Consider the following 21001-nt stretch of genomic DNA (forward strand, 5'->3'; position numbering starts at 1 on the left):
TATTTAGTTTTTTTTTGGGGGGGGGGGGGGGGGGGGGTCGAAAAATATTCTTGTGGCTTTATAATATTAATATTGAACCACTGTACTCATTTAAATATGTTTTTAGTACATTAATGGATCATGAGAGTGTAAATGTCATTGATGCCTATGCAGGCCTCACTGAGCCTTCAAATTTCAACAAAAATATCTTCATTTGTGCTTACGGGTGTGGAACGGCATGAGGGTGAGGAATAAATGACATTATTTTGACTTTTGGGTGAACTAACCCTTTAATAAAAGCCTTCTGATGTGTAAGAAAAATATCCATATTTAAATCTTTATAAAGTAAAATATCTAGCTTCCGGCGGACAGCCCTCTGTATTCAACTCGCGTAGAAAGTGCAACGCCTCTCGCACTTCAAAACGCTTAGACTATGTCCGACGTCATACGTCACGTCAGTTATGCTTTTTTCGTAAGTTTAATATGGAAGGTGGTCAGGCGGAAGCTAGATATTTTACTTTATAAAGTGCAGTGTAAATGGGGTAAATGGCTTTGCTTGAGAAGGTCTGTATTAACCCCTGGAGCCGTGTGGAGTTTATAATGGATGGATGCACTTTTTTTGAGCTTCAAACTCAATGGACCTGTCACTGCCATTATAAAGCTTGGAAGCGTCAGGATATTTATTAATATAACTCTGGTGTTAGTGAACTAATCCTTTAATATTATTATATTATAGTATAAGAGATCTTAAAGGGATAGTTCACCCAAAATTGAAAATTAGTCCATAAAAAGTGCATCTGTCCATCAAATAACATGCTCCACGCGGCTCTGGGGTGTTAATAAAGACCTTCTGAAGCGAATCGACTAATTCGGCTAAAACTTTACTTTATAAAGTTTTAAATATGGATATTTTTCTTACATAAACGCATCGATTCGCTTCGGAAGGCCTCCGATTTTATTCGTCTGAAAGAAGAATGTCATATACACCTAGGATGACTCGGGGTTGAGTAAATTATGGGCTAATTTTCATTTTTGGGTGAACTATCCCTTTAAGAATCTTTGACGTTACAATACGTTACATGTAGTTACTAATAACTATAAATGATGCATACTTACATGCAACTAACCCTACAACAAACCTAATCCTAGCCCTACAGTAAGCACACGTAGTTAACTGATACTACTCAGTACTTAAATGTATAATTACACTAACACAGACACCTTAAACTAATCTCTTTCATAATCTTCCCCCATTCCTTCGAATAATGAATAATTTGAACTCCAGTGTTGCGGACAGGACTAGGGTTGTGCGCAGGCCTGGTACCGCTCGCTCCTTCATAATCCATGTAATTGGTCTTAATGTGGTCTAATCCACAGCCAGCAGACATCAGTGAGATTACTGAAGCTCCGCCAAAACCACAGACGAAAGCTTGCAAACTCTATGGTCGATAACTACACAATATCCCTTTATTGTACAGGTTTTACAGTCGCTCTGTTCCAGGGCATTATGACTGGGATCAAGCTACACGTGCTTTGAGACCAAATAATGAGCACATGATGACTTTCAATGGATTTTATTTCAAATGACTGTTGTATTAAACTGTAAATAATGCGTATGTACATATCTGAGAGTACCATAGTTACAGATGTCATTGCACAAATTGAAAAAATTGTTTTGACATTTTTATTAGGCTTAAAGGAGAAGTGTGTAATTTCTGCTTCTCTAGCGACACCAAACAGTGAATAGTTTGAGCGGCCCTTGGCCTAACATAACACATTTGGCTGTATACAACCTGTTTGAAAACAGCTAGTTGCGCAGAAACTATATACTTTGCCTTTGTGATAAGCTTTGTAAATCCTACCTTAAGACAAACACACATGGGTTTCCCATGAAATCAGATGCACTCCAAATTGAAGTTTGTTTCAAATTACAAAAAGTATCAAAATGATTTAAGAATCGTAATTATTCAAAATAAATGATTAACAAAACATGCCACATTTGTATTAAATCAACACGAGAATGATAAAATATGTAAAGCAAACCATAAACTTGAGTGAAATTGCACCAAAGTTGATATATATAAAGCAATGTGTGACCACCTTCATTGTTTGGAAAATGTGAACGTTTACTTTTCATGTCAGAGATGCTTTATAAGGCATATTATGTTTATGAATAGCTATTTTCACACATTTCTCCTGCTGGATTATATATAGAGTGATATTGGTCCTTGCCGAACATTATTTCCTTCATTCCATTCATCACTGTAAGCTTTCCAACTGGCTTCTTCACTACTGTTGAAACTGGACTTAAATACTGTAGGTTAGTGAAAGCGTAAATACTGTATTTCTTTGTAAGCAGCACATTCAATCATAGCAGGATACAGTACAAAAAAATGTGATATACAATATACAAGAACACTTGCCTTTAGGGTCCAATTCTCACTGTTAAAGGGTTCACCCAAAAATGAACATTCAGTCAGTAATTCCTCACCTTCATGTCATTCCGAACTCATCCTCGGAACACAAATGAAGGTATTTTTGATGAAATCCGAGAGGGCTCTCTCCATAGACTTCCACGTTACCATTGGCCTTTGAAAGCGCTGTATTGTATTTACAATAAAGGTCTCCTACCCCACCAGAGCCAGACGGGTCCCGAAAAATGTGTGGGTTTCGGGTCGGGTTCGGTCTAATGTTTAATGTACAGGTTCGGGTCTCGTTCGGTTTTGTAACTGAGAAAAAAGAAATCGGCTATATACATATAGTTTGTGTGCTGTGTTTTTGTTTGTTTTTTTGCGCACAAAAAGTATTCTTGTCGCTTCATAACATTAAGGTTGAACCACTGTAGTCACATGGACTATTTTAATGATGTCTTTACTACCTTTCTGGGCCTTGAAAGTTGAAGTCAATGGAGGGGTCAGAGAGCTCTCAGATTTCATCAAAAATATCTTCAGTTGTGTTCTGAAGATGAACGAAGGTCTTACGGGTTTGGAACGACATGAGGGTGAGGAATTAATGACACAATTTTCCTTTTTGGGTGAACTAACCCTTTAACTATGAAGATATTGTCTGTTTATTAGTATTTATAAAGCACATATCAATGCCCAATTCTGCATGACATTTCTACATCCCTTACTCCTACCCAATACCTTAACTTAACTACGTTACTAACTATTAATAAGCAGTAATTAGGAGTTTATTGAGGCAAAAGTCATAGTTAACAGTGAGAATTGGACCCTAATTTAAAGTGTGACCAAATATTCTTATGCTATACTTTTCTGAGCCATTTCTTCAATGACTCCAGGTGTTTTTAGTGACTGTATGAAGTTAACACGGGTGTCTTGAACGTGATCCAGTAATATTCATTTTGAATAGTGTGCCTATTGTATTATGATTGTTTGATACTTGCTACTTTCTTCTTTTCTTTTCTTCGTTTCTAATGTTATGAAAATGTTTTTTTTTTTTTTAAACGTTTTACTGTAAATTCGGAGCTTGATGAAATGATTGCATCAGTAGAAACAGAATAATTATAGCTTGGATTGCCTGTTTGAAAATACGGGAAAGCAAAATGCACTTCAAATTCCAAATACCTGATTAATACACGTTAATACGAGTAAACTAAAGCTAAGCTGCCACTGACTGACCTTAAAATCTAATTTGCTTTATTAGAATATCCACAAAAATGTATGTTTTAGAACTTCAAATGTATAATTTTTTTGCATTATAAAGCACTGTAAAGCCCCAATTAACTTTAATATAAAGAAACACAAATAAATAGCTTTGTGCAGGACTATTTAACAGCTGTGGCTTTAATACTTTTAAGTAGATTTTGCCCAGTGCACTGCACCAAATTGTGGAACAACGGAATTCGTGATCTGTAGTAACGTTTTTACAACCAAAACCCTTCAAACGTGGGCGGCAGCACCGGCCGCACCATCCGGGCCCTCATTGGACAGCGAGGAGGGTGAGCGGGAACTGCGTGGGCGGAGCTGAGCAGATGGGAGGATGGGAGTGCCATGATGGTGGCTCACCTGTGACATTGTGTCATCAGACTCCCAGCGCTCCAGTTCATCCCTCACCAGCCGGTCCATTTGCTCTCGGTGCTGCTCTGGGTCTCGGCCCATTCTTTCGTCCTGAGAGCACAAGTTTATATGTCTGAATGTACACTAAAATAATTTGCATAGTTAAACATTAAAAATGACAAAGGCTGGCACTCGAATCCTACTGTCCTAAAAAGTAAGCACACTCCCTGATGCAAAAGTTGTCTCCATGTCCTGACAAGTTTCCAGCAACAAATAATTTGTCTAAAAGCGAAAGTCCCGTTCACACATACATATTTTATATAATGTTTTGAGTATTTAGTACTAAATGATGTTTAAATGCATAGGAAATAGTTCTAAATATTTGTAATACATTTTTTTTTAATTATTAGATTTTTTTTCATGCATTTATTTGATCAAAAGCACAGTAAAAACTGTAATATTGTGAACTATAGTTACCCGTTTTCTGTTTTAATATATTTTAAAATGTAATTTATTCCTGTGATGGTAGAGCTGAATTTTCTCAATTCCAAGAAATTAATTCTTATAATTAGCATTAAATGGATCAAAAGTGACGGTAAAGACTTATATTTCAAAAAGATTTATATTTCAAAAAATGAAATAATCCTGAAAAAAAATTATCACGATTTCCACAAAAAATAAGCAGCAAAATCTGCTTTCAACATTGAAAATAATAAGAAGCATTATTAATAACTGAGCAACAATAATATTTGAGAGGCATATCAGCATTTTAGAATTATTTCTGAAGGATCATGTGACCCTGAACAGGTTTCATAAATTGTAATATTTCACACTGTTCTCATTGTTTTACTTCTTTCAAACACATTCCAATATCATAATGAATCCAAACTTGTATAAATCTATATATTATTAATAAATATTAAATTAAAAAATGTAAGTTTATTAACTCATTAAATATATGCATTATTCAGACAGCAAAATCATTGGAACATTTTATCACCATGCTATAGCAATGTTGATGTTCTCATAATGCTAATGTGCAAACTTTTTTGAAAGGTTTTAAAACATTGTATCATCACCTCCATGACTCCATCCAGGATCCGTCCAAGCACATCTCTCCTCTTCATCTTGGCTCTCTCCATGGCCTCTAACTTCACGATAACGGCGTCAATCTTTGACACAATGCTGCCGATCGAGTGCTCCATGCGGTCCACTCGACGCACAAGCCTGATGGGCCACATCAAGCACAAAATACTTCTTTAAATTAGAGGTCAAACATTGGATAAATTGTGAAAACGTAATACCGGTGACAGGTGCTGTTTACACTTGGAACTCCTCGTATGACACGCCTCCTGAGCTGCTGCCACGGCGACGAGAGCTGTGTCCGCTGTCCTCGTCGTCGTCCTCCTCGGAGTCGTCTTGGCTACGAGAGAAGCTCCGCCCACTCACTGGCCTGGGCAGCGAACTGTGTTCCAGATCCAAGTCCTCCTGGCGAGTGTTCAAGAGATACTAAACATCTGCTCCAGTGTCATTTAATGATTTAGTTCTTTATTTGAAATGTTTTAATAGTGCTCTCAAAAACTCTCAAACAATAGAGCATTGCACTAGCATCGCCAAGGTCATGTGTTTGATTCCCAGGGAATGCATGAACTAATAAGATGAATGCAACTACCAAATGCATAAATGTAATTGTTTCTTTAGTCGATTTAGGGTGTTCACAATTGTAGGTCGGTTCATTTGGTACAGACCCCCCCCCCCCCCCAAAAAAAACGTTTAGGGTGCTTTCACACTTGGTTTGATTGCCTGGACTGAACCCGAGTTTGATTGCTCCCTAGCTCCCCCTGCCCCCGCTGGACTGTGTTCATATTATTTGGGAACCGGGGTGCGTTTGCGTCATCAAAGCAGCAGCTGTTTACCCGGTTGCTTAGTAACAACAGCGAGCGTGAAGGCGGTGAAATGCATAGCTTTGCTCACCTCTCTTTTATATTTTTGTTTTTGAACCGTTGGTTTTGTTTCTAAAAATTCAGTACGAAATGGCACTTGCGTCTATCTGCCGCGACTGTACCGCAAACGCTCTAAAGAACGCTGAAGGTGAGCAGAAATAAGATCTACAGCTCTCTGCTTACAGTACGTCAGTCACGCTCGCCAGGAAAATGAGTGAAATGCACACAAACACACATTTTTATCAAATCATACGTCATTAAAAACGGTTCACTTCCGCGATTTAGTACGATTGCGTTCACATCAGCAGCGAACCGTACCGGAGGTCACATGAACCGAACCCCAGACCACCTTTTTAAACAGACTCGGGGCGGTTTGCAGGTGCGCACCCGAGGTCGGAAGACCGCGTTCACATCATCCAAACGAACCGAACTCTGACGTCAATCGAACCCGGGTGCGCACCCAAACTGCTAGTGTGAAAGCACCCATAAGGCCTGTTCACACCGGGACGATTTTTGCTCGCGTTTATCGCCGGCATTTAACGCCTCGTGACTAAACAAAGGGCACCAATGTGAGTGTGCACACCAACGCACAAAACGGCAGGCGCAAAAGCGTCATTTAAAAAAAAAAACGCCTCGGGTTCGTTTGTTTTATTTTGACGCGGCGAGTTAAAAACTGGCCGACCAATGAGATCGGCGCTTTTGTTCACGTGCCTGGAGCTGCTGAAGTGACAGTAAAACACGACTTGGTGGCGCTCAAGCGCAAAACGGTCTTGCCGAGCACACATTGATACGACGAAGAAGTAGTAAGTAAAAGAAGATGAGCTGCTAATGCTGCTTGCCAGTTAGCAAAAAGTGTGTGAATGGTTTTGGCCATAGACATAATGTCTATGGTTTTGGCAAGCACGTAAATACTGTCTCTCTTCTTCTTCTGTGTGACAAGCGAGTGTCAGAAGTGTAAAGTGGCGCAATACCGGGAGCAATATCTACTGAATTTGCACGTTCACTCGGCGCATCGCCAGTGAAAATCGCTTGGGGTGTGAACACTCAAGACGCGCCGAAAAACGTCACGGAAAACACATGGCGATAAGCGTGCACAATATTTTTCCCGGTGTGTACAGGCCTTTAGTCATGGTCCGCTTAGCGTTCACATTGGCATTTTAACTCTGAACCTAAAGCTACCGAACCTGAAGTCATAGGGATATGTTCACCACCTGATTTTCCTGATTTTATTTCGCGACAGAACTTACGAACATCCAAAACAATGCTGTGTGCTGGGATAAATGCGCTCGCTGTAAGTGCGTAGCTACATATGATGGTATTCTGACCAGCTGAGAACTCGTGAAGCGCTTATAAAATGTGTAAAGGAGTCAAAACAGCGGCAGGAATCCCTCCGTCACACACACAAACGAAGATCTGCTGCGAGGAGACGCGTTCTGACGCCTTTACCGAACTGTGATGGGCAACATCACGACTATGACGAGAACAAACAGGTATGCTTGTCACATCTTGTGACATCATGTCCCGTTTTTGGTCTTTGGTCTGTGTTGTGTTCATATTCGAACATCATTCGAACTGCACCAGAGTTCGATTGGAAGCGGACCGAGAACGCTAAAAATATTGTAGGGTTCGGATGGTAGCGTTCACTTGTTCAAATGAACCGCACTAACAGAGCAAACGCAGGGTTCGTTTTAATCCCACCAAACAAAGAGTGAACACACCCTTAAATGAAGTGACATGTTACAAAACTCTTTTCACTCACTCTTTCTTTCTCCAGGTCATCTCTCATCTGCTGGTGCTCGTGTTCGGTCAGTTCCTGATCTCCGTCAAGGTCATACTTGGCAAAAATGGCTTCAATCTCAGCATCTGAATGGCCCTTTCTGAGTACAGACACACATAGAACAATTCACATTGACAGTTGTGTCTACCTTGCGAGGGGTTTCATTTGTATAATAGAGTGGAGATAAACGTTTCTCACCCTCTGAGGTCTTGCCGGAGCTCGTCAAAGCTGAGTTTGCCGCCAGCCTGGTGTAAGCTGTCTGGGACGTCATTGATGGAAGTCTTCTTCAGCTTGAGTTTTACCATTGCCCTGTTGTAGCCCTTCTTGATAAGGTCTGTGATCTCCATCTCTGACCTCTGATGGGCCATGTCAGCTTTCACCTCCGAGTAGGTGTCATTGATGATGGCTAAGAACATATTCTACACAAAGCAAGATGCCCAGTCAAACATAAGCATTTATTTTTGTTTGATTTATTGACTTTTCAAGCTCAAGCTATTTTTTTTAGGTCAAACAGTAGAGGATGACGCTTGCAACTTAAAGGTCATGGGATTGGATTCCAGGGAAAGCAAGAGCAAATAAAATGGCCTCGTTATACGAAATCGAAGAACGAACTGGCGTGATGAAATTTCCCACAAAATCAGGCCAAGTTTGTTTGGAGTTCGTTTCAGGAGTTCGAAACAGCTTGCCAAAGCAAAGTTTACGGAAAAGTTTGCTCTGGCTGGTGAACACCTTCGAACAACCATTGGTCCGTGGCGATTACGTAATAGGTGGGCTCTGTCTTCTTTGACATGGAAATCCACAAATGAAAACATGAACACCCTGGAGAGCTGCTTATTGAAGAAATTGAAGTGTAATTCTAATTGAAAGCAACACTGACACTGTATTTTCTTGTTTAATACTGTAAAGCGGTTCGGTTTAAAGCAATCTATTGTATAAAGTGCTATATACGTGACTTTACTTTTTGAATTGCAGAACTATAATCAGATGCTTTCTTAACTTCTGTTTTCTCACTGTGGTCATTTTTGTTGTGTTTTTTTTATTGAGAAGAAAGCACCTAGCACATATTTACATATCTAAATGTTGCTCTCAGCTGGTGTGGGCGGCGTCGGGATCCCCCATACTTGCGGAAAAAGTTTTTTTCGGTTCTTCGCTTAGGCGTAAATGAAGTTTGAAATATGTGTCCAGCGATATACTGTAAGTGAACACCCAACGATGAATATGTTAATATGTGCTGCACGCTTTCCTCTCAATAACAAAATAAACACACAACAAAATTGAGAAAACAGCATTAATATATTAATATATATAATATATATGTTTGCATGAGCTCTGCAATTCAGCACGTCACATTTATTTATATAGCGCTTTATACAATAAATTGCTTAAAATCAAGCAGCTTTATCATATTAAACATGTAAAACTGTGTCAGTGTCTCATTCCATCTATTAGCTAATCGCCACGGACCAATGGTAGTACAAAGGTGTTTATCAGCCGAGAGAGGGAAATTGGACTGGGAAAGGACCTCAAGACGAGATGATTTGGATTTTTAATTTAAGGTATATTTAATGTCATGTTCCTCTTGCTATGTTTACCAGCAAAATCATGAAGATGAAGAACACGAAGGTGGTGAAGTAAATGGGTCCCAACACTCTGTCGGCCTCCTCGATTTCTGAGAAGTCAAAATCACCCAGAATGATCCGGAACTGCGTGAAACTGTGAGCAACAGAAACCACCAACATTAACAATATTCATGTATCACAATATATATATATAGAAAAGGGTATTAAAACTAAATAAATAGATGTATTATTAAATTAATATTAGTTTATATATATATATATATATATATATATATATATATAAACAAATACAGAAAAGTACCTAATTTGTTACATGAAAAAAAAACGTTATGTCATGAATATTTATGGTCATAATAAAACAACTTTTCTTCTGTATTGTGATATGCATCTGTTTGTAATGGATTATCGAAAAAGAAAAAATGTGGGGTGGAGACTTGGTTCTATGCATCACTTGTTGATTGGATGTTAAGATGTTGGTGTGGCACTCAACAATGAAGGCATATGAACGTGAGCTTTTCATTTCATGCCGACTTTAGCTACAACCCCAAATCAGAAAAAGTTGGGACAGTATGGAAAACAAAAAAAAAAAAAACAAAAAAAAAAGTGATTTCTAAATTTACTTTGACTTGTATTTCATTGCAGACAATATGAACACAAAATATTTCATGTTTTGTCTGGTCAACTTCATGTCATTTGTAAATATGCATCCTTTCCTGTGATTCCGACCTGCAACACATTTCAAAAAAAGTTGGGACAGGAGCAATTTAGGGCTAGTAATGAGGTAAAATGGTTAAATAATGATGTGATTTGAAACAGGTGATGTCAACAGGTGATTGTAATTATGATTTGGTACAAAAGCAGAATCCAAGAAAGGTCTAATCCTTTAGGAGCAAAGATGAGCCGAGGATCGCCAGTTTGCCAACAAATACGTGAGAAAATTATTGAAATGTTTAAAGAGCACCTATTATGGTTTTAAAATGTTCCAAATATTGTTTTAGAAGTCCCCAACAACAGTTTTGCATGCATGCAATGACAAAAAAGACTTTAGTTTTCTTATAATATGCATTTATTTTTACCTGTTTTGACAGCGATTCTCAAATGATTCCTTTAGTGATTCACTTTTCAAAACCCCGCCTTTACGTGACGCTAATCTGCGGTGATTGGTCCGATGACCCAGTCAGTTGTGATTGGTATAGTCTGTGCAGATATTTTCGGAAACGGAACGCCCATCAAAGTCTTATAGTGACAGTAATTTGTTACTATGTGTCAGGAGTTATGAATATGAAAACCGTGTCGGTACCGTTTGATTGTAATATGAGCCTCAGCTGATCTCATTCATAAAAAAACTCCTCTATTCTCCTCACGGGGACTCGCGACAAATCATCATCCCTCAGGGCTTTTAGTTCAAAAGTGTGCAGATGAGGAGACATATTGATAGATTCGCATATGTCTGTGTCAAATTTCTAAACAGAGGAGTATTTTTTATTCAATACTTCCTCAAAATGCGCAGATGTCTCTTATGTGTTGTTTTCAATTCATACTGGCAGCCGGAGGGCGCTCTGTGCACATGTAGTCCATGTACAGACAGACGAAGAAGATACCATGTGCCATAATAAAAGTCCATAATAAAAGCTTCCTGAGATCGCGAAACATGCAAATAGAGACATTTGAAGACTAATAAACACACAATCGCGACGATGTATGGTTTGTCTTCAAGCCACTTAGTCTTCAAATGCTCATCCTTGGGCAGATGAAAAAAGTTTGCTTTTGAGTCGCACTTCAGAACACAGCGTCTCGTCGCCATGATGTTTTCTAGTTTTCACTGGCGTCTTGGAGCGCAATAAGTGGGCGTATCATATTCAAATAACTTAACAAGTTGACGTCATCTAGTCAGAGAAAAAGCTTCGGTCTTCTAACGATTCTTAAAAATGACTCAGAGTCGACTCTTACTTTTGAAAGAAAATAACTATATATACGGTGCACTGTCATATTTCAAACTTTGCAGGATGTTTTTGTTCACTTAGATCTATGTTACACACTATATGAAAGGTACATTTCAAAATTCCATGATAGGTGCTCTTTAAAAACATATTTCACATTCAACAGTGCATAACATTATTAGAAGATTCAAGGAATCTGGAGGAATTTCAGTGCGTAAAGGACAAGGGCGCAAGCATAAGCTGAACAACCGTGATCTCCGATCCCTCAGGCGGCACTGCATCAAGAATCGTCATTCATCTATAAGCGATATCACCACATGGGCTCAGGACTACTTTGGCAAACCTTTGTCAAGTACCACAATACGTCGTTACATCCACAAATCCCAGTTAAAACTGTACTGTGCCAAAAGGAAGCCCTATGTTAACAGTGTCCAGAAGCGCCGTCGACTTCTCTGGGCTCAGAGGCATCTGGGATGGACCATTACACAGTGGAAACGTGTACTGTGGTCAGATGAATCAGTATTTGAGGTATTTTTTGGGAGGAATGGACGCCGTGTGCTCCGGACCAAAGAAGAAAAGGATCATCCAGACTGTTACCAGCAACAAGTCCAAAAGCCAGGGTCTGTCATGGTATGGGGTTGTGTCAGTGCCCTTGGCAAAGGTAACTTGCACTTCTGTGAAGGCACCATTAATGCTGAAAAGTACATAGAGATTTTGGAGCATAATATGCTGCCTTCAAGAAGACATCTTTTCCAGGGACTTCTATGCATATTTCAACAAGACAATGCAAAACCACATTCTGCACACATTACAAAGTCCTGGCTGCGGAGGAAGAGGGTACGGGTACTTGACTGGCCTGCCTGCAGTCCCGACCTGTCTCCAATAGAGAATGTGTGGCGCATTTTGAAGCGCAAAATGTGACAACGAAGACCCCGTACTGTTGCCCACCTTAAGACTTGTTTGCAGGAAGAATGGGACAAAATTACACCTGAAACCCTTCATCACTTGGTGTCTTCAGTCCCTAAACGTCTTTTAAGTGTTGTGAAAAGGAATGGCAACATTACAAAGTGGTAAATGCTTTACTGTCCCAACTTTTTTTGAAATGTGTTGCAGGTCTGAATGACAGGATGCATATTTACAAATGACATGAAGTTGACCAGACAAAACATGAAATATTTTGTGTTCATATTGTCTGCAATGAAATACAAGTCAAAGTAAATTTAGAAATCACTTCTTTTTTTCTTTTTTTTGCGTTTTCCATACTGTCCCAACTTTTTCTGATTTGGGGTTGTAAATGAGTATGAAATCTTTCTAAAAAGCCGACATGTTTTTGTGAATTATTGCATATTGTTGATATAATAATATATTATTGTATATTCTTGGTTATTTAGATGCATCCAAAACTCACATGCAGGCCTGAAAGGTGCTGAAGTCGTTGACTTGAGTTCCAAAAACTAAATATGCCAGCTGCGCGTAGGCCAGGAACACGATGAAAAACATGATAGCAAAGCCCATCAGGTCCTTGGCGCAGCGTGACATGGTGGTGGACAGCTGATTCATGGTCTTGTTGAAATTAATAAACTTAAAAAGCTGTGGGAGAATCAAGATGGTTGTATTTTGAGGAAACAACAAAATATCACAGTGGCATGACAAATGTTGAGATGACACCTCACCTTCACCCATGAGAGGAAGACAATGATGGCAGCCAGGTTGTTAAAGTGAACCTGAAGGCGAGCGAGCGGCTCAAAGTTGGGGTATGTGCTGTGGTTCTCCAGCAGGAAGTGAAGTCTGTGACTGACCGCTGATGTTCTGCAGATGTTCATAATGATGGCTGGAACACTGAGCTGCGATGGTGATGGAGAAGATGAACCAAAGTGTCATACTCAAAAGCATAAAAATACACGGGCTAGAGTAAACTATACATATGCAGCGTCTAAAATATGTGGCCTACTGTAACGATGAGAACATCCAAGCAGTTCCACAGGCTCTTGAAGTAGCGCAAGCGATGCAGGCGGATCTCTAGAACTTCTTCCACCAGGTAATACAGCACAAAGAGGCAGAAGGCCACTTCACACATGCCCACAAAGTAGTCCCAGCTGGACACGTACCGGAGAAGACGCACAGTCTGGAACTGCCAGGAGGATACGGCGCCCCCTGTGGCTGGAAACTCTACTAGCAACCTATAGTAAAGCAGCAAATAAACAGATCTTTGAGACAAGGTGGTATATTGAGTCAAAAAAGTAGAGCAAGGATGCCAAAGCTATGCTTTAATATGCATCACATGACATGTGAAAAAATTAGAAATAGTGGCCACGAATTTAGAATTTGCTCCCAGGTTGTTCTAATTCGTTGCGGCGATTTATTAATTTGTTGGTTAGGATTTAACTAAATTAAAACGAGAGAACAAAGTAGTTCAACTTGGCCACAATTTCACAAAAACGAGGGAAGTTGTATGAATTCATTATTCAAGTCATTTAAATTATATATGTTTACAAAAAAACCAAGACAGAAGACCAATCACAGTTCAGAATGCAAATTACACCATCACGAACGCTGAACTTTTAATCTTAAAAAACTCGAGGATTGATTTTAAAACTTTAATTTTAAATTTCTATTTAAATTGAGTTTTCTTTTATTTAAAGTCATTTATATTGTATATATTAAAGTTAAGTAAATGCAAGCAAGAAGACCAATCACAATTCGGCATGCAAATTACACCATTATGAACACTGAACTTTTAATCTGAAATAAGTCAATGGATGATTTGCAAACTTTTATCTTAAATTTCTTTCTAAAAAATAACAAAAAAGTTTAAAATAAAAGCTTGAGAGTTTAAGTGGAGTCTGCATGTTAAACGTAGAGCAAGAATGCTAAAGCTATGCTACATTTTATTAAATAAAATATATTTGCTATATTTAGTTAATATATATGCAACTATTTTATATTGAGTTTTTTTTTTATTTAAATGTAATTTAAATTTGATATATTTAAGTTAAGTAAACGCAAGCAAGAAGACCAATCAGGTATGCACAATTTGGTATGCAAATAAGTCAGTAGATGATTTTCAAACTTTCTTAAATTTCTTTTAAAGCAAACACTCCGACTTTTTGGGACTTTATCTTATTCACCGCATCCCCCAGAGTTAGATAAGTCCATACATACCATTCTCATTTCCGTGCGTGCCATAACTCTGTCTGACGCACCCACCGCTAGCCTAGCCTAGCACAAAGACTGGAGGTAAATAGCTCCAGCTAGCCTACTGCTCAATAAGAGACAAAATAACGCCAACATTTTACTATTTACATGTTGTGATGTGTATAGTTACATCGTGTACTAAGACCGACGGAATATGAAAAGTTGTGATTATCACAACTAACTTTGATGCCGTCCAATGGGTGCAGCGGCGCAATGATATTACACATCGAAAATAGTCCCCAGCGCTCTCTGTGCAAGCAGATTGTCTCGTTGGTTATGTTGATGGAAGTTAGCCTATTTTCAGACTCTGTGTAATGTCAGTAATATGCTGGCGTTATTTTGTCACTTATTGAGCAATAGGCTAGCTGGAGCCATTTACCTCCAGTCTTTGTGCTAAGCTAGGCTAGCGGTGGGTGCGTCAGACAGAGTTATGGCACGCACGGAGATGAGAATGGTATGTATGGACTTATCTAACTCTGCGGGATACGGTGAATAAGATAAGGTCCCAAATGTGTTCCTTTAAAAATGTACAAGTATAAAAAGTTAACAAAAAAATTTACCTGACAATACAAAACAGGTTAACGTTGCCATTGTAGATGGAGAAGTCCAGGAACACTGCTCTAGTGCCACGGTTCAACCAGAGGTTGTTTTTTAACTCTTGGAGCTGATTGGCCGACTTCTCTCGAGTGCGTGAAAGGTCCTGGTAGTAACCTCCACCGCCATAAGTCGACACCTGTCCCCAGTAGCTGCTCTCACCCAGACTGTTCTCCTCCGAGTACTTCCACCTGACAGATAAACAGCATGATAAACCTGCTGGTCAACCATTATTTTCAAAAAACATATCCAAAATAAGCTATCCGTGTATTTCTACATACGCTGTGCCATTCTTCGGTCCGAATGGAGCCTTGTCCTCATTGGCAGGAGAATAGACATTGTAGCAGTCGTAAACCTCATCCCGCAGGTCTTCGTGGACAGAACAGGACTCATTGCGCACTTTGAGTTGCCGGAGACGTGGGACGCCCAAGATGAGGTTCTCGTAGTAGATCAGACTCTGGTTTTCTGGGAGGCTCTTGTTGTTGTACCAGAGCTCCCAGTACATGCCATTAAGAAAAGGGCCTTCTGTGAACTACAGGTAATGTTTTCATTAAGGTCTGTGATGCAGTTGGAACTAATCTGCAAGAGCATTAAAGTCAGTGGAATAATTACTTTCCAGAAGTCTTCCATGGTAGAAAGAGTCTTGAAGTTCGTTGGTTCTCCACTTGTCACCGGTGTATCCACGAAAAGTTGGGACATGACTTTGGTGTAGAAGTACATGTTGGTGCTCACCATTCCGTAGGTTACTAAAATAAATTTGAAGACATCGATAATGTGTTTAATACGGAGCCTGTAAAGGGACATGGTAGTGGAAAAAAATATGAGATGGGAGGAAAAATGCTTTCGCGTTCTCTCGCAAATGTTTTGCGTTCCCCAGAGAAACTTTGCGTTCCCTGGCAAAAACGTTTGCGTTCTCGTAAGAAACTTTGCGTTTGCTCGTGAAACTTTTGTGTTCTTTGTGAGAAAAAGCAAAGTTTCTCGGGGGCATTGACAAATAATGTTTCCTTCCATCTAATTTTTTTTCTTCACGATGTTCCTTCAGTTTTAAAGATTAAGTTTAAAGGTGAAGTATGTACGATTTTTTATGTTAAAATACGTTCTCTTAACCCAGTCTATTGTTCATTGACTACTATAGGGCTTTTCACACTTGAAATAGTTAACCCTGGGTCATTCTAAACCCTGGGTAAACTGAATCCTGGGTTATCTTGCTTCACGTTTCACACTGCTCATAATTAACCCGGGGTTAACAATTAATCCTGGGTATTCATAAACTGACGTTTCACATTGTACATTCCTAAACCCTGGGTTAACGTTCTTATTTGCATATTTGCAGCGTCATTGTCATCGATTGGATGAGTGCAGCACACAACCAGTTTACATACAAGCTTTAGCATTGCGCATCTTCGGATTGCCAAGTTTATACTGAATCGACATTTCGGACTATAAAGGTAAGAATGAAATGGTCTCTTCTGCACTCAAATTTGTGCGTTTTCTGTCAGCATTTGCCATTTTTCCTTTCAAACGCTATATCCAATGCAAAGTGTTTACTTGACTGTCCAATGCACGCAAATATGAGTATGCGATTGGTTGTCTGTTGCTAAGCGTCTAGCTGTAACATTCTAACACCGCATTGTTTCACACTGTACAAGTTTCGCACCGCAATGCGGGGTTAACACTTAAAAAATGGTACTAACCCTGCTCTGGATCAGGTTTCATAACTCCAGGTAAAAAATTAACCCTGCTTCTAAATTATAAGTGTAAAACATTCCTTTACCCGGGGTTAAAAGCGGTGTTTAGAACGATAATAACCCGGGGTTAAGTGCAGTTTAAAAAGCCCTTATTAGAATGTAATTCTTCACTCAGAGAAGCCTTCAATCTCAGCTGTCAATCATTACGTCACACCCCCGTTTTTATAGCATCAAATAACTAACTAAAACTAAACTTATTTAAAAAACGAACACTTGAAATGAATTCATTGTAATTTGCTCTAGACAGAGTTTTGGCCTACTCAATTGATTACTCTTGAAAAACAGCAACACAGCTAAAAGTATTTCTAATATGTTGGGCCTTTTATTGAAAGGCTATTTACCAGTTGAGGCATGTCTTCACAAGCGCCCGTATGAGCTGTATTTGTGATGTTTGAGTTGGCGGAGGTGCATGCGTCAAAAGAGAGTTTGCAAGGTTATTTGAAAATATGCTTTATTTTTGCAATTCCGGTAGGCACCTAGCCTGGATGCCAGCCGAATTTAGCCCCGCCCACAAATTTTTTTGCTTGGGCAATTTGGTCTGGGCTCGCTCCATAGAGGAGTAATTATGCCCGAACAGAAACTGTTCGGACCAATGAAATCATCAGGACGGGCTTTAGACGATGTGGACAGATGATCAACAGTAACGTAATCATCTACGTCATCGAAGGCTCTTGGGTTGAATTTGCTCTTATCCTAAACGGAGAACTTGTTCGTATATGCGTTCACCTTCACTAGTTCTCTCAGAAACGATGATCGTGTTGGTAAGTACTCTGTGTATCCTTAAATTATTTTATTACTGGCAAAGATCGTTTACACATCTTTTTCTTGTAACGTTACTTAATCCAGCGTGCGTGCAGACAGGGTTTCCAAGTGTTTTTGCAATGTCGCGCACAATTGCTACTCAAAACTATAGCCCAAAACAATAACTTTCCGGGGGGTTCTCCGGAAAAAAATGGCGTTTGGTTGGCAAAATATGTTATTTTGGCAAGGTTGCCTGCTAAAATTCGCATTCCTGGGTTTATATAATCACATAATTGGGGTCGCTTCAACCCGCGGACATGGAGAAAAACACGGACTTGGTAACACAGTGCAGTTGAGTTCTGTTGACATTTGACAACTAACGTTACGCGTCGCTCCGTTGCTCTGATTGGTTGTGGGTCTATCCAATTGAGGTCTTTCCTGGCTCGGTTGAAACACGCCCCATAATCAAAGCTCAATGGAGCGGTACCAGACTCAAATTCTGACTAGAATTGAGTATGGCCACGCCAGGCTAGTAGGCACCACTAGTGTCGTAGAAACTACATACTTTACCTTTAACACCTAAATTTCAGTTTGTTCACTTTATAATATGTAGTGCACGTTTGCTATGGATGCACTTCCTGTAGCTCAAACTGTAAACTATGGACCTAGTCAAGGTCATGGGTTCAATTCCCAAGGAATAAATGAACTATACCGTACATGCAATAAGTCATTTGGATAAAATGCATTAATGTAAATGCATTTGAGCTGACCGTAAATAGTCAAAAGGCTAAAAGGGAATTGCTGCTGTGGTCGTTTTGAGGAATTAAAGTGCCTGTTATTCCAGAAAGAAAGACTGCCAGAGCTGGAGCGGACCAGGGAAACAGACAATTTGAGATTTTTTCCATTATGACATCAGAATCTCTATGCTGAATGGCCATTAATTTTGTACCGTTCAAAATAAATAAGTCAATATACTTTTTAAGTATCATTCAATTTTATACTCGATTGAACTCACTCTTCATCTGAGAAATATTCCCAAGGCCTGTTACTCTAGCATGGAAGGAATGTAAAAGCATTAAAAACATTAATGTAACATGGTATGTATTAACATATTTAAGCATGAAACTTTCCAGTATTCAACCTACATATGCAGAGGGTGACCAGAAAGAGGATGTAGGTGATCATTTCTCGTAGGACGGTTTTCAGGTACATCTCTCTGTTACTGTTGCTCTCACCCAAAAGACGAGTATCCCACAGCACTGAAATAGAGAACAATTATCCTTCACAGCATAAAAACACATTTACCACGCTAAATAGGGATTTCTCACTTAATTTCCCTCTCAATTATTTTCAGTTTTTAGCTATTTCTTTTTTAATGAGTTTTACCCTCGACTTATAATGAGGTACTTTTTGAATTGTAGTATTTCTAAAAGTGTAAGATATTTGAATGTTTTTTCTTTTCTATTCTTTTTTTTCAGTCTCTTCTGCTCACCAATGCTCCATCAACAATACAGTAAGAACAGTAATATTGTGAAATAATAACAATTTAAAATAACTGTTTTCTATTTAAATATATTTTAAAATGTAATTTATTCCTGTGATGCAAAGCTGAATTTTCAGCATCATTACTCCAGTCTTCAGTGTTGTTATATTTAGATTTGACTGTCTTAAGACTTTATCTTGGCCTAGTTATGAACTTGTAAAGCTAGAAGTTGTATTATATTTTCAGTATAGTGAGACATACATAACTTATAAGCCTATAAGCAAAAGTTTCACCTCTCATTTTCTCCAGTATCCTCTTCCCACAGCTGCGGTGCTCTTGCGCTGGTGGAGTTGGGTACAGTCCTCTGTTGATCCGCGCACTGATGCCAGAGAAGCTCCCGGGTCCGACACTGCTACCGCTGCTGCTGCTGGACGCCGTGGACACAGACCTCCGACCCGGGCTCGCCGGAGGCCAGTCCGCTTCCATCATCCCCTCCTCCGGCTCGAAGCCTGGGTTATCCCGGCTCCATGCCTGTCTGGAGCTGGAGGTGGGTGGAGAGGGGGTCTCATCGGGCACTCCGAGGCCCACTTCTTCATGATGCATTTTTTCCATCTCGATCCCTTCATGACGCGGAGACGTTGCGGGAGCAGCCGCAGCAGATGCCGCCTGGGTCTGCGGTGCTTGAGGACGGACGCGACTGGAGCTCATTGTGCCATTTACAGTAACGTTTACCGAATATAAACAAACGTCTTCATTTCATTCGCTCTGGATGATTGCGAAGCTGCTTATGAAAAGCGCAAAGTGAACTGAAAACGCGGATTCAGAAATTCCCGGATTTAATTTCCACCAAGTCAAAGTTATCGAAGAGTTAATGTTTATGCTTTTTAAAAGCTCTAAATTCACTATTATGCAACAGAAATACGTAAGAAAATTCGGCTGAAAAACTTAAAACAACAACAAAAAACGCTTTTTGTCTGAAAGAACAGACGCGTTAAACAAAAATAGTTTACTAAAGTTTATACTTGCATGTGTTTCACCCTGAAAACATTGTGAGTGGCTTCAGTCCTGCTTTTGTGATTGTGGGGAAAAGCAGTTTTCCAGTCCACACTCAGCCATCTTTGTTCCCAGTTGTTCCCAGACTAGAGGAATCCAGTTACACACTGACATCAACCTCTGGAAACTTCAACATTTCCCTTATTTAGTGCAGCTCCTCCCTTTCTGCCCCCCTCACGTTCACTGACTCTCACAAAATCAACGTTCGTTTAATACATTTATTTTATTAAAAAAATGGAATTGGTTTACAATTACAAATAAGCTGCAATGAATTTGTAAAGTGGCTAAATAAAAAAAAGGTCTATATATCATTCAGTCTAAAAAAGTAACTGCTTGTGTTTAAATTGGTTTAAAACTCCTCGAATTTACACAGTCTGATTTTCACACTTGGTTGTTGTTGTTTGCGTATAAAGGGATTAAGTTGCCAGGCAACAAGATGCCGCCCCCCTCCAGGATTGGATGTGGAAGGGAGAGTTACAGTTTGAAGAACCAATCAAAAGATTAAATCAAAACACTTTACGACCCCTACATGTATGAAATGGGCTACTGCCTACTGTATAGGCCTATATATATATATATTAGTAAATTACCACAATAATTCAGTTTTAAATGACTACCAAAGCAGTGCCCTAGCATTTTCACTGTAAAGCATACACTAATGAGAATAAGGGGAAACCCTGCTTCTAGCTATATCATGTAGCCATACACACTATTCAATACTGACCTATAAAGGACCTTTAAAGGGACAGTTCACCCAAAAATGAAAATTCTGCCATCATTGACCGACCTATTCACATTTCCGGGTTTATCTGAAGCGGAAGTCATATAAGGTATGTTTCCATCCACATATTTTTATGCGCATTTTGGCATATCACATTAAAAAACGTTGGATGGAAACGGCAAGATGTGCATACATTTTTTTTTAAAGTATGCACTCAGCTGAGTCGGA

The 21001-nt window shown here is 39.4% G+C and overlaps 1 protein-coding gene across 3 annotated transcripts; it reads right to left on the reverse strand.

Moving 5' to 3' along the window:
* Positions 1-1537: 1537 nt before the first annotated feature.
* pkd2 (polycystic kidney disease 2) lies at positions 1538-20202 on the reverse strand. 3 transcript variants are annotated; one of them, XR_013816202.1, is made up of 15 exons: positions 19293-20202; positions 18662-18775; positions 15640-15773; positions 15309-15559; positions 14994-15218; positions 13190-13418; positions 12912-13082; positions 12647-12828; positions 9311-9431; positions 7917-8137; positions 7701-7818; positions 5323-5486; positions 5078-5225; positions 3231-4109; positions 1539-2417 (listed from the first exon to the last, which is right to left on the reverse strand). XR_013816202.1 is itself a non-coding variant. In XM_079812423.1 (14 exons), exons 1-14 carry the CDS (start codon positions 19705-19707, stop codon positions 3882-3884), a joined length of 2721 nt encoding a protein of 906 aa, XP_079668549.1. In that variant the 5' UTR covers positions 19708-20202; the 3' UTR covers positions 1538-3881. The 3 variants fall into 3 exon arrangements, 2 of the variants coding, with proteins under 2 accessions (XP_079668549.1, XP_079668550.1); XM_079812423.1 differs by having other exon boundaries at positions 1538-4109; XM_079812424.1 differs by having other exon boundaries at positions 1539-4109; positions 5323-5483; positions 19293-20140.
* Positions 20203-21001: the final 799 nt, after the last annotated feature.

The sequence above is a fragment of the Gobio gobio genome (genome assembly GCF_949357685.1).
Source record: "Gobio gobio genome assembly, chromosome: 3".
In the NCBI taxonomy this organism is placed as follows: Eukaryota; Metazoa; Chordata; class Actinopteri; order Cypriniformes; family Gobionidae; genus Gobio; species Gobio gobio.

Excerpts from the sequence above, each read along its gene's own strand:
- pkd2 (XM_079812423.1), bottom strand. The coding sequence starts at position 19,707 with ATGAGCTCCAGTCGCGTCCGTCCTCAAGCACCGCAGACCCAGGCGGCA. Across the intron at positions 13,083-13,189 it reads TGGATGTTCTCATCGTTACA|CTCAGTGTTCCAGCCATCAT; the intron begins GTAGGCCACATA and ends TCACCATCGCAG. Across the intron at positions 5,226-5,322 it reads TCATACGAGGAGTTCCAAGT|GCTTGTGCGTCGAGTGGACC; the intron begins GTAAACAGCACC and ends GTGGCCCATCAG.